Here is an 11671-nt window from a genome sequence, read left to right as displayed (position 1 = left end):
ATTGAATAAAAAGAGGCTAACATGTTAATCACTTAGCCTTACTATTTTTTGTTGCACCACACTAAAGTATAAACCAAATAAAAGAGGGAAGGGGATGATACATTTAACTGAAGAAGGTAATAAACTCGAAATCATGCCGTATTAACTGCATTAATCCATCCACATTGCCTTCTAATTTCACCTTGATCACCAGTAAGCACATTAACCTTTCCCAACTTGATCATAGCTTCATTAAATACATTCTGCCAATTTGCATTGTCATAGGCGAATCTTTCGACCATTTCTTTGGTACTTGGATCAACAGCTAATGCAATGTCACTAGGTAGCAAGCTCTTGCCTTTCAAAATTAATTGATAGAATGAATTTCCCCAAGCAGAATTATCAGGTTTCTCAGGAGTTAATGGTGCTGTCAAATTCCAGAACACCCTTTTCTGAGATTCAGGACAGAATTTCTGCTTGATCATTGACTGAAATGGCTTATCTACCAAGCTCTCTACATCAAGTAATCGAGTCATCGAACCAGTGTCAGCAATCGTGTTAAGGCAACGTGTTTGGCCTATCGAGTGGGAGCCCTCGAGCACAACCATGTCTTCTAAGGTAAGTCCGCGTGCAGCAAAACCTTTTTGCAATGTAGCAAGGGTGTCGTTGGCCTTTGGAAGGGCACCAGCAAGGGTGCCATCAGAACAGAATGAGTCACGACGTCCTGCAGGAACCTCGTATTTGGGGCTTCCTGACAACATAACCACATCTCGAGCTGCGTATGCTAGAATATCTGCGCAAGAGACTACACCGGGACATTGCTTCTCGAGCTCTGCTTTCGCGGCTTCTAAGGCATCCATGCCTCTTAAGGATTTACCGTTTGCTGGGTGGGACATTTCTGCATTGTAACTGTTGTATCTTTGAGGGGTCAGAAGGATTGAAGCATCACAACCCTGTCATATAGATGCTATTGTTGTTAATCAAAGGACAAGATATTTAGAATTGAATGTCAATTGTGGTAATTTGCATAGCAATTTTTGTTGAAAGTTTTGGTAAAACAAAATCCAAATTGTGATTTCTAAGGAAAATAGGCACAAAGGCAAATATATTGGTGGTTAGTTTGACAAAATAAGAATAACAAAAGTAATAGTAGTGATAATAATAATAACAATAATTAATAGTAATAACAACAACAATAATAATCACCATCTTTCGTTTTTCATGCGCATGTGGTGCAAACATTGTTTTCGAGCACCATCGTTAACACGAAAACCATATAATTGTCAAAATATATACATTTACATTCTCTTTTACGTACGATAATCTCTAAAAAAAGACTTACCGTGATATAACAATCATGAAAATGAAGACGCATGATTCCAGGAATAATTCCGGGATTCTTTTGAGATTGATTGCGAATAACATCTTCAATTATTTGCTCCACCCTTGGACATGTTGATTTGTAGAAATAAAGACTAAGACGGTCACTAATAGCAGCCGTAGTAATATTAATATCATTATTATTGTTGTTAGTTTGTCCCATGGATGGATTTAAGATGCCTAAGATGGTTAGGAGGACTGCTAAGGGCGAGTCCATCTTTGTTATCCTCGCCCTTCCCTCTTTAATTTTTTGTTGTATAATTTAGTGTGCGTGCATTTTAAAATTGGCCCCTTGTAAAATTATTTATGCAACTTTTTTTATTGAAAGATTGGTATTGCGCAAAAGTTGGAAGAGAGCTAAGAATGACTTGTTTTGACTTTTGACACGCATAATTTGTTTATTATATGTGTGATCCTAGTTGTTAGTTATCTTTCCTAAAAATAACATATTGCTAAATTTTAGTTATTGTTGAGCTTAAATTTATTAGTCAATTGAAAGATGTACAATTTTGAAAGTATATTACATGTTTGGATTTTGTTCTCTATCTCCTTTATTTTAGGTTGTTGAAAATAAATATTTTAAGAATCACTTTTAAGCCAATAGAAATTGACGAAAAAATATTGACTTTAGCTTAATTTAGCAAAAAATAATAATTAAATATCTTCATCACCATTTCTCCATTTGAATCTCACTGGCACTAAATTGCCAAACCAATTTCACCAAGTCTTGATGTTAGTCTCTACCATTCTATCAATTCATGCATCTTCCAATTGGTATAAAAATAATATTTTCTTTTAAGAAAATTAATTGATACTCAAACCTCTTCCAAGTTTCAAATGGTACCATTTTAATATTATTTTGTAACTTTTTTTTTTTTTTGGCTAATTAAGTACTTCATATTAATGAATCAACATTGTACAACCTAAAGGTCCTAAACCAACCCTAAAGGAAGGCAAACTAACTATTACCGGTCGGCGGTCACTAGGACTCATTACATCTCAGCCTTAATTACAAGCTACCAAGCCAGTTATGGTATTTCCTAAAGACTTTCTTAGGCATGACAACTAGCACTATTTTTTAACTTTAATGATACTAATTGAAGAGATATTGTTGGTGCCTATCTGATAATTAAATCGTAGATGCCAATAATAACCCAGAGTTTTAGGATGTAGAGAATTCAAATAAACAATTTTTTTTAACCATATGAGCCACGAAGGCAGTACAAAGAAAGGGCGGGGGATACGAGCATGTGACCAATCGTTTACAGCACCTCAATCTTAACTATTAGGCCAAGACATCATTGGTACAAATATCCAATCAATTGATACGAGTTGAATGGTATTTTCATATTTTTCTTTTTTTTTTTACATGAGAAAAACTTGCATTAATAAAACTCGAATTACATCCTAGAGAGCATAGTAACCATACATAATTAATTCATCACGAACAAGATTATCTACTAAAACAGGGGGATGGGGCATAATATTTCTTCCTACAAGGGTAGCGGACGTCCTCAGTAAAGAAGGATGGACTTCTCTTGGATCCAATACGCACCTTGCAAAACAAAGGGTTAGAAAAAGAGAGACTTTGACGATTTACCATATTATATTATCTTTTGATTCTGGAATGCAAACAAGAGGAGATTTTCTTTTTGCTGGTAGACTGATTGTTGATCCATGTAGTAGACTTCGCTGGCGAGCAAAAGGAGGTGCTTGGAGGTACTAACAAAGAGATATAAGACGACTTTTGATCCATACTTGTAGCCTCAACTTTTGTGCCCAAATTTGGAGCTTGTTTACACTATTTATACCCTTAAACAGGGGAGTATATCATCCCCATGAGCGTATGGTAATCTGTAGTCGTGCTGCAATCCATCCTTTGTGATGGATTAAGAGTTCGGATGTTGATCATTTGTTTTTGGGAGGAGCAATAGTAATTCAAAGTTCTCCCTGCTGACATCACCCTCTACATTGAGGGGATGGTATGCAAATAGGTATCCTGCGCTTTTCGATTTGAAAATCAAAAATTGGACCCTGCAAATTTCGTTTTCTACTAAAAGTAGAATCCAGGACTGAATTAGTATCTTTAATGTTGTGATATGTTTCAACAAAATTCATTTTCACCTTCTCTGATAACGTTTGGTTCTTCTCCACTTTAATAGTGGTGGTACCTTGGTAGGATTTCCTTTTTCCTACCTTTCTCCTTTTTTCCTCCTTACCAAGGAGTGAAGATTTACTAAACACTTCATCCTCGCCGACTACTTGAGGACTAGTATCAACAAAATTTGAAGACAGTCCTAACAATACTTCATTTAATTTTTGTTGAAATTCTCCATTATTTGGGTGAAATTGAAGAGCATGGGTATGATCTATAAACGTCATGTCTTGTTTGCTAAGTTCCAATGCTGCAACTGCTCTCCTAAAATAAGCTTTGGCATTTGTAGCTTCATAAATTAAAACAAGATAGCACAACTCACCCACTTTATGAAAATCACTTTCTTTGATAAAAACATGTAGCCAAGTTCAAATTGATAGAGATAGCTAAGCTTAAAAAAGCAGACTTTTCCTCCTTATGATTGATGTCAGCAAAAAACAATATCTTGATGGCTTGAATATAGTGTGCAATGGCTGGCCTAATAACATTATTGTTACTATAAGAAGTATTACCCTCATCTTTCAAACTTTGAGCATACTCGAAGATACCAAAAGGATTAACGAGATGACCAATCCTCTGGACCCAACTATTAGAAGAACAATCACGCTCTTCAAAGTGATAAAGGCATAAATCCCTCTTTAACTCACCAAAATTGTTCATGATTTCTAAGATAACGAGAAAACTCTAAATACTAAAACGGTTAATCCTCTAGCAGATAGGGAGGCACCAACGCCTCTTAAATCAACCTAAGTTAGGTTGTGAATATCGACAACTAGTGGAATTGAAGAAATTAGGAAAATATTAAAGCTTAATTTGTAACCTCATAGTAAGATTTCAGATCTGAAGCGGAAGATCGCAAACTGAAATCATAGGTGGTGGTGTTGAATCGTCAGCGCCCAGAAAAGAAATTAAAGGCCGATGGAGGCCTCTGCTAGTGTTTTTCCTCGTTGTGGCGGTCGGTTCGGAGAGTCTGCCTTCTTCGAGGCTCCTGGAGATCACCGTTTGCGTCACCTACACTATGGCTACTATGGGGGGAGGGGGGGAGGTTGGGCTCACCGACGACCTTTATAGAGCCAGAGATGCTCAGGCCGTCGCCGAGCCAGCAGGGGGAGGTGGGTAGCGCGGCGGAGGGTTGCTATAAGTTTTGTTTCGCTAGGGTTTGGTGAGAGAGAAAGTCGGGTCTTTCTTGTTTTTATTAGTCGAATCTTTAATTTCATATTTTTCTAAGGGAGGCACGAATGCAAGGTTACATTATGGAAGTTCTTGAAGGTCTCGTAAGAAAATAACGAAGTAACTATTGGAGTATTATATTTATTAGGAGTCTTGTATTACATTCCTATCTGTAAAGTTAGAATATCTAGTTTAGTAAGGTTTCTGATATTAGGTTGTATATATATATATATATATATATATATATATATATATATTTCTCTAAAGTTTAATGAGAGAGTTAACCATCTAAAAAAGATACCATCTATGAAACTCTTTTGTGAACTAAATTTAGATAATTATGTAAATATTTCTACATGAGGATATTCATATTAGAAGTATATATCTCTATTTCCAATTGGATTGCTAACTTCAGTATGATCAATAGTGCTTTGAAGTACTTATAACTCCCTCTTAAATGATTCCCTATATGTTTTTCCTTAATTAAATCCATTATATTGTATATATGGTGATTATATCTTTATAAATCTCATTATATGAAATTAATATCAATACCAAACTGATAAACAATAAGTTAGTATGCACCAGATCCATCTAAGTTTTTTTTTAATCTAAATCATATAACTACGTTTTCATACATAGTAGGTACTTTTAACTTCCTCTTAAAGAAGAAAAATAATTGTTTGTTAACCCTTTAATAATTTTCTAAGAGACTAAGACACTAAATATTGATGTAATTTTTTGTGACTTTTATAATTGTTTTTATCTAACTACTAGTACACTTTGAATGTGTTACAATGTCTAATACAAAGTTTGGTTTTTGATTTTTGGATATTATCATTTTAAAGTAAATATTAATAAATAAAAAATCTAATTACCCAATAACCTAAAAACTACTCCATTCGTCCTATAATATAGTGCCTACTTTATTGTTGGTGGGTCAAACTTTAAAATCTTTGACCGAATATTCTCATTTGTATATATAAAAAAACATATTTATGTGGAATGTTGTTAGATTCGTCTCAATGTGTAGTTTCATAATATCAAACTTTTTATAATTTTTATTAATACGGAATTGAAAATATTAAAGATCAAAGTTACGTCTTGGAGACTGTATAAAAAATAAACAAGGATTATATTATGTTACGGAGGGAGTAGTTGTTCTCAAACAGTCCAATAAGGAAAAGGATTTCTCTCTGTTGCGTGGGCTATTACTTTATCATTCAAGCTGCTCCAATTGCAGTATTATAAAGTTACAAATTGGGCCCCATTATTTCATCATCCAAACAAATTTGATGTTTTGTTTAACACTTCAATTTACACCCCACCTCTACTGCAAGGAACCTCTCTTCTTTGGCTCTTCCTGTTTTTCTTCTCCTTTTAATCTCTCTCTCTCATCCTAAAATCCCAGAATAATCACACCAACTTAATTTGGTAAGGTACATAATTCTTCTTAATCACTTTGTACTTTGATTTTGTATTCATCTGTGTTTTTTAACCATCTTTTTTTTCCCAACTAACTACTTGATTCTGGGTATTACTTGATGAAAGTTGTAATCTTTATCTGATTTTTTTGTGATTAGACTTGTAATAAATTAAACCCATCTACTATTTAATTAATCCACATAAAAAGATTATGTACACAATTCGTCTTAATCACTTTGTACTTTGATTTGGTATTTATTTGTGTTTTTAACCATCTTTTGTTTTTTTTCCCAACTAACTACTTGATTTTGGGCATTACTTGATGAAAGTTGTAATCTTTATCTGATTTTTTGTGATTAGACTTGTATTAAATTAAACCCATATGCTAGTTAATTAATCTCCAAAAGAGATTATGTTGATTGATCACCAAAGATTCAATTCAAGTCAAAATTTAATCTTGACCTTTTTTACAGTGGAAATAACATGAATTGGTTAAAATTATTGAATTATAATAACTGTTTTATCTTTGATTGAATTAGACTTATGATTGACCTGATTTTTTTTTTTTTTGGATAAAGATGAATTTTGGCAGCCATGGATGATGATTTGACTAGATGGGATTGAATAATTTAATTGATAATAATCTGGGGTTCTCTCAAAATTTTGTTACTTTACTTGTTGATTGTTGATGAATTGATCTGGATTTTACTATCTTTTTTGTTATTTTAATCCAATTGTTTATTTCCTTTGACTTCTGAATTTTGATCCTATGCTGTTTATGTTCATCAATTAAGTGTTTTCACTTTGCTGGTTCTGTAGGTATCATGGATGCCAGAATTGGGTTAGTAGTTCTGTTAGTTTTGGCTGGGAATTTGGTGTGTGATGCTAGAAATTTGATGGCTTCAGATGTTTCAGGTAATAAGTCAGCTTAATCTTTATACCATTTATTCCTAAGTTAATTGGCCAGCTTATTATTGTATGGATTTCCCACTTTCACAAATTATGATGTATCTTAACAACTGTTTGAATTGTTATTATTTTCTTGTTGTATGGTGTTTGTTACGGTAGAGCATACTATTAGAGTTATGGTAAGTATATGATATTAGAGTCCTAGACTAATAAGGAAACGAATATAGTTTTCTTATGATATTAGGTAAGTATAGTATTAGTATTATATTTCGTTTAGGATATGTTTTCCTAGTTCTACTTAAGTTAGGTTTTATATGATGTATTATAAATATGTCCTTTGGGTCAATATACTTACCATTACTCTAATACATACCATATTTGTTTTGGTGGAATTGTTTCTTTTTTGGAAGGAATATTTGTTATGGTGGAATTGGGATTGTTTGTTTGCTATACCTTATTTGTATATGGAATTTGGGGTTTGATCCTTGATTTTGTATGCATTTAATGGCAAAGAGTTCTGTAAAAGGTGGACTTTTTGGTTTTGGTAGCTTAAGTACATTTCCAATTGTAGTGGTGCCAATGTCCATACGATACACTATCTCCTCGTCATAAAATTTAAGGTTGAATTTCTAGTTGTCAACTTGTCATGTAACTGAGAATATCCTGTACAGATAAGTAATCAACTATACTAGATGAGAAAGTATATCATATTTGCTTTAGCCTATTTGGTACAATTTGTGATGTTTTTCTTTACCCAATTAAAACTGGAAATACTATATTTTGGATTTTTAGGCGTCTTGTTTTCTTTATATATTGGTTTCATTATTATATGCCTTGTATGGATAATCCACATATGGTATCTGTCTCTTGCTGAGTGCTCTATGCCAAATCGTCTACTGTGTAATTTGTGTCCTTTCTTGCTTTTATATTGAGGCAATTCAGATGTGACAGTGGTTGCAGAATCATCATCCTTGGACCGTGCTCATTATCTCCTTTGTTGGCATTTGTGATACTTTTGTCCTAGACTTCTAGTGTTGTGCCAAAAATGGAGAAGGTCCTATGATTTTGGGATGTTAAAGCTGTGTGAGAATGATTTTGAATTGTAAGGTTAGAGACGAAGGTTGCATGAACCTTTTAATTATTTAAATAATGAGAAGGATGGTGAAGACTTGATTATTGTAGAAAGTAGAAACCAGAAAAACATTATAAGAAAACTCAAAATGATTTTATGTCTTATTTGGTAACTTTTTTACGCATACATTTCATGGAACTCTAGGCAGGACTTCAAATTTAGCATGAAACCTTACATTAAATTCTATTTACTAACAAATTGATCACATGAAACTCTGAGGAACTTTCAGGACTATTTGATGATTAACTTGTAAAATTCCAAGAAGATGATATTGTCTTAAACTTGTCATCAGTTGCTGGTAGAGTTGGTTGACATTTAGATGTGCTGCTTTCAGGTTCAGAAAATGTTGGTCGGTCTGTTGATGTCTGCACTCTATGTGAAGAGTATACCACATTGGCTCTTGATTACCTCAACCAAAACAAGACCCAGAATGAGGTTATGGATTCCCTTCACAAGGCCTGCTTACAGATGCATGGTTTGGCACAGCAGGTACTTACTTCAGGATCTGATGTGTTCGATTAGTTGCTCAAAAATGCATTCTGTACTTCATTTTTTCCCGCTTACACCTCTTCATTTGTAGTCTTTCATAATCTTTTGGACACTCTGTAGTTAGGGACGAAAACATTTTCCCGGAAAATAGATTTCCTGTTTTTCTTTGTCTGGTTTGTAAAGGATCAAAAATAGTCCTTCAAAGGATGGAAAGCATTTTCCTTTCTAAATGAAGAGATGCCATAATTTCCCCTCGATCCTTTTCTTTCTTGTTACCCATCCATCATCTTCCCTCCATTATAATTTTTCCTTTTCACTCTTTAACTTTTATTGTAAGGTAGTACCAACAAAGGAAAACTAATATAAAATTGTGTTTTTCCATTGGAAAACCATTGTATATTCCGTCCAACTAAACATAGCCTTTAGTTGCTACTCTAGTTCTATAAGTTTTCAGATTTTGTTTTTGGTATTAAGTTGCCTAATGTGACTGATCAGTCAAATTTTATGAGTGATCTATTGTAGAAGTATTGCTGTATGTTTAGCTTAATTTTCATCAGCTTATCTTATTTTTTTTGCAGAACTTTTCTTAATTTTAAAAAACTTCTCTTGAACTATCGTTTTTGAACTTTTGGAACTTTTCTTAAAGTTTGTTAGCTTTTTTTGAAATTTTTTCAACTTTTCTGAAGTTATTGAACTTTCCTAAAAAACTTCTGAACTTTTTCTTAATGTTTTCTATACTTTTCTTAATGTATTCTAAAAATAATGTAGGATTATGTTATCAGACCACACCCTTTGATCTAGTTTTCTACAGGGTTTATGAACTAGTAAAAATTTGTGTTTTACTCCATTCTGCTGAAAAATTGGTAGTTAGAAGATGTGTAAAACACAAGCGGGTTGGACTAGTTGTCTTATGACTTATTGGAGAATCCTATCGAATGTACGACCTGAAATGACAAGGGTCATGAAGAATGTTTGTAAGTTATTAAGGTACTTCTTGAAGTAGTAGCACTATTTTGTCACATACATATTTTTGATAACATTAAGCTTGGAGCTTCCTTGCTACTTTGTCTGCACTTGGATACTGTGTGAGTGAACTGACTAGTCTTTCATATTTATAAGTTACAGGATAAAAGGTCTAAAATTGATGTTTTTTGTTTCTCTTTTGACAGTGCACATTGTTGGTGAATTACTATGCTCCGCTTTTCTTTTCGGAGGTTTCATCAGTTGCACCTGAAGGGTTTTGTAAGAGAGTTGAGCTGTGTAGAAATGTCATGGTCTCTTCTTTGCCCGAAAAGAATAACAAATGTGATCTTTGCCATAAAGCTATGGATGAAGCTCTCGAAAAGTTGAAAGATCCTGACACTGAGGTCTGTTACTTGCTTTTCAATTATTTCTGCTGAATTCAGTATCATTTGTTCCTATTACAGATTTAAGTGATTGCTTCTTCTAGAGATCTCATCTCCCAAGTTTTCTTTGTTTGACAGCTTGAGGTCATTCAGATACTACTGAAGGCATGTAATGCTGTAGGGCGCTATGCGCAGAAGGTATGAATATATTTCGTATTTACTCTGGTAACTTGTTCGGATATTTTGTACAATCCTCAATAATATAAATCACATATCGTTGAGAGTCCATTAAGAAGAATTGACAACAATTACTTTATTATCTTCTTTTTATATGAACTTTTACATCAGTACCATTGCCTAAGTTGTTTCCTTGGAAATTTTAGTTAGAGGTACTTCAATGGTATTTTGGTAAGTTAAAAGTTGAATTTACTAGATATTAGAAAGTGGATTACATCGTAGGTGGATCTGAAATGGAAACTTTACGACGTGTTGCACCTTTACAAGTATATGTTAGAGATTTGACCAAGTGAAAACTTTACTACAGGTAGAAAGTGGTGTTTCCTTATTTAAGAGCTAGTTTTACCAAACACTAATCGTTCAAAAGCAGTTTCGACAACTAATCAGCTTACCTTACCGCTATACAACATATAACAGCTACTATGACAGTTACTTTTTGCCGAAGGGGCCCATAGCCTATTGTTTTGGGACACAGGGTCACTTCCAATATAAGAAAATCATATCAGTCATTAGACTCTTGATTATTTGTTGATTCTCTTTTTATTGATGTTTATGCTTGTTATTGCTTTCAGTGTTATAATCCTCAGCTTTCTTTTTTCTTCGAAGTCTCATCTAAAGTTTTACGTATATATTTGGATTCGATGCATTGATTCTTGACATTCCTCTTATACAGTGTAAATCCATGGTTTTCGAATTCGGACCTCTCGTCCTTGTTGATGCCACGAAGTTTATTCAAAGTGTTGATCTCTGCACCACATTCCACGCCTGCAGTAGGCACAATGAGGGAAGAATTGAAATGGTCACTTCATCCTAAATATCACGGTGCGATACTGTATAATATCTCTGAAACAAAGTTTGATTAACTGAACAAAGCATGCTTATGGTATGTATATTTTAAAGCCAAGAATATTTCTTGTACACATATTCTTCGATGTTCAAGATATTATCTTTGAAATGTTAATAGTTATGTTAATTCTTGATTAGTTTTACTCAGTTTGATTTCGTAAAGATAGCAGTTAACATATGTTCATTGTAATATAATTGTTTGGAAATGTTGAATACTTATCATGGACATTTGCAGTCTTCTTACTTCTTAGTATGATGGTAATCCTTCTCCTCTCTTCTACGTTCTAATGTTTAAATGACAATCCAAAAACTTGGCCAATTATTAGATATCCTAAGGATGTTTTCATGTGTGTTTTGTAAATTATTGTTGCATCACCTAATAGGCCATTTAGAAGCTTCACATATACTTCCTCCGTTTTTTAATAGGAAATGTCTTAATAGATGCTGCATATCATAAATGGATCCATTTTTACTATAAAGATCTTACTGAAGATGGACCTGGTCAACCCAATAAGTAGGAGAGAGTTCGGTCCAGTTACAAGCTCAAAAAAAGTTTCATACGAAATCCAAATGGCAATAGTAAGAGTAGCGTCTCTAACTTAT

At 33.6% G+C, this 11671-nt stretch overlaps 2 protein-coding genes across 3 annotated transcripts; one reads left to right on the top strand and one right to left on the bottom strand.

The window, feature by feature from the left end:
- Positions 1 to 131: 131 nt before the first annotated feature.
- LOC104898200 (peroxidase 5) lies at positions 132 to 1522 on the bottom strand. Its single transcript, XM_010685242.3, has 2 exons — positions 1322 to 1522; positions 132 to 932 (listed from the first exon to the last, which is right to left on the bottom strand). Exons 1-2 carry the CDS (start codon positions 1520 to 1522, stop codon positions 132 to 134), a joined length of 1002 nt encoding a protein of 333 aa, XP_010683544.2.
- Positions 1523 to 5964: 4442 nt separating this feature from the next.
- Positions 5965 to 11318, top strand: LOC104898199 (uncharacterized). Of its 2 annotated transcripts, none has more exons than XM_010685241.3 (6): positions 5965 to 6118; positions 6929 to 7024; positions 8485 to 8639; positions 9809 to 10006; positions 10124 to 10183; positions 10896 to 11318. In XM_010685241.3, exons 2-6 carry the CDS (start codon positions 6934 to 6936, stop codon positions 11034 to 11036), a joined length of 645 nt encoding a protein of 214 aa, XP_010683543.1. In that variant the 5' UTR covers positions 5965 to 6118; positions 6929 to 6933; the 3' UTR covers positions 11037 to 11318. The 2 variants fall into 2 exon arrangements, with proteins under 2 accessions (XP_010683543.1, XP_010683542.1); XM_010685240.4 differs by having other exon boundaries at positions 5968 to 6123.
- The last annotated feature ends 353 nt before the right edge of the window (positions 11319 to 11671 follow it).

Source organism: Beta vulgaris, chromosome 7 (genome assembly GCF_026745355.1).
Source record: "Beta vulgaris subsp. vulgaris cultivar EL10 chromosome 7, EL10.2, whole genome shotgun sequence".
Classification (NCBI taxonomy): domain Eukaryota; kingdom Viridiplantae; phylum Streptophyta; class Magnoliopsida; order Caryophyllales; family Amaranthaceae; genus Beta; species Beta vulgaris.
This window is presented reverse-complemented; position numbering and strand designations above follow the sequence as displayed.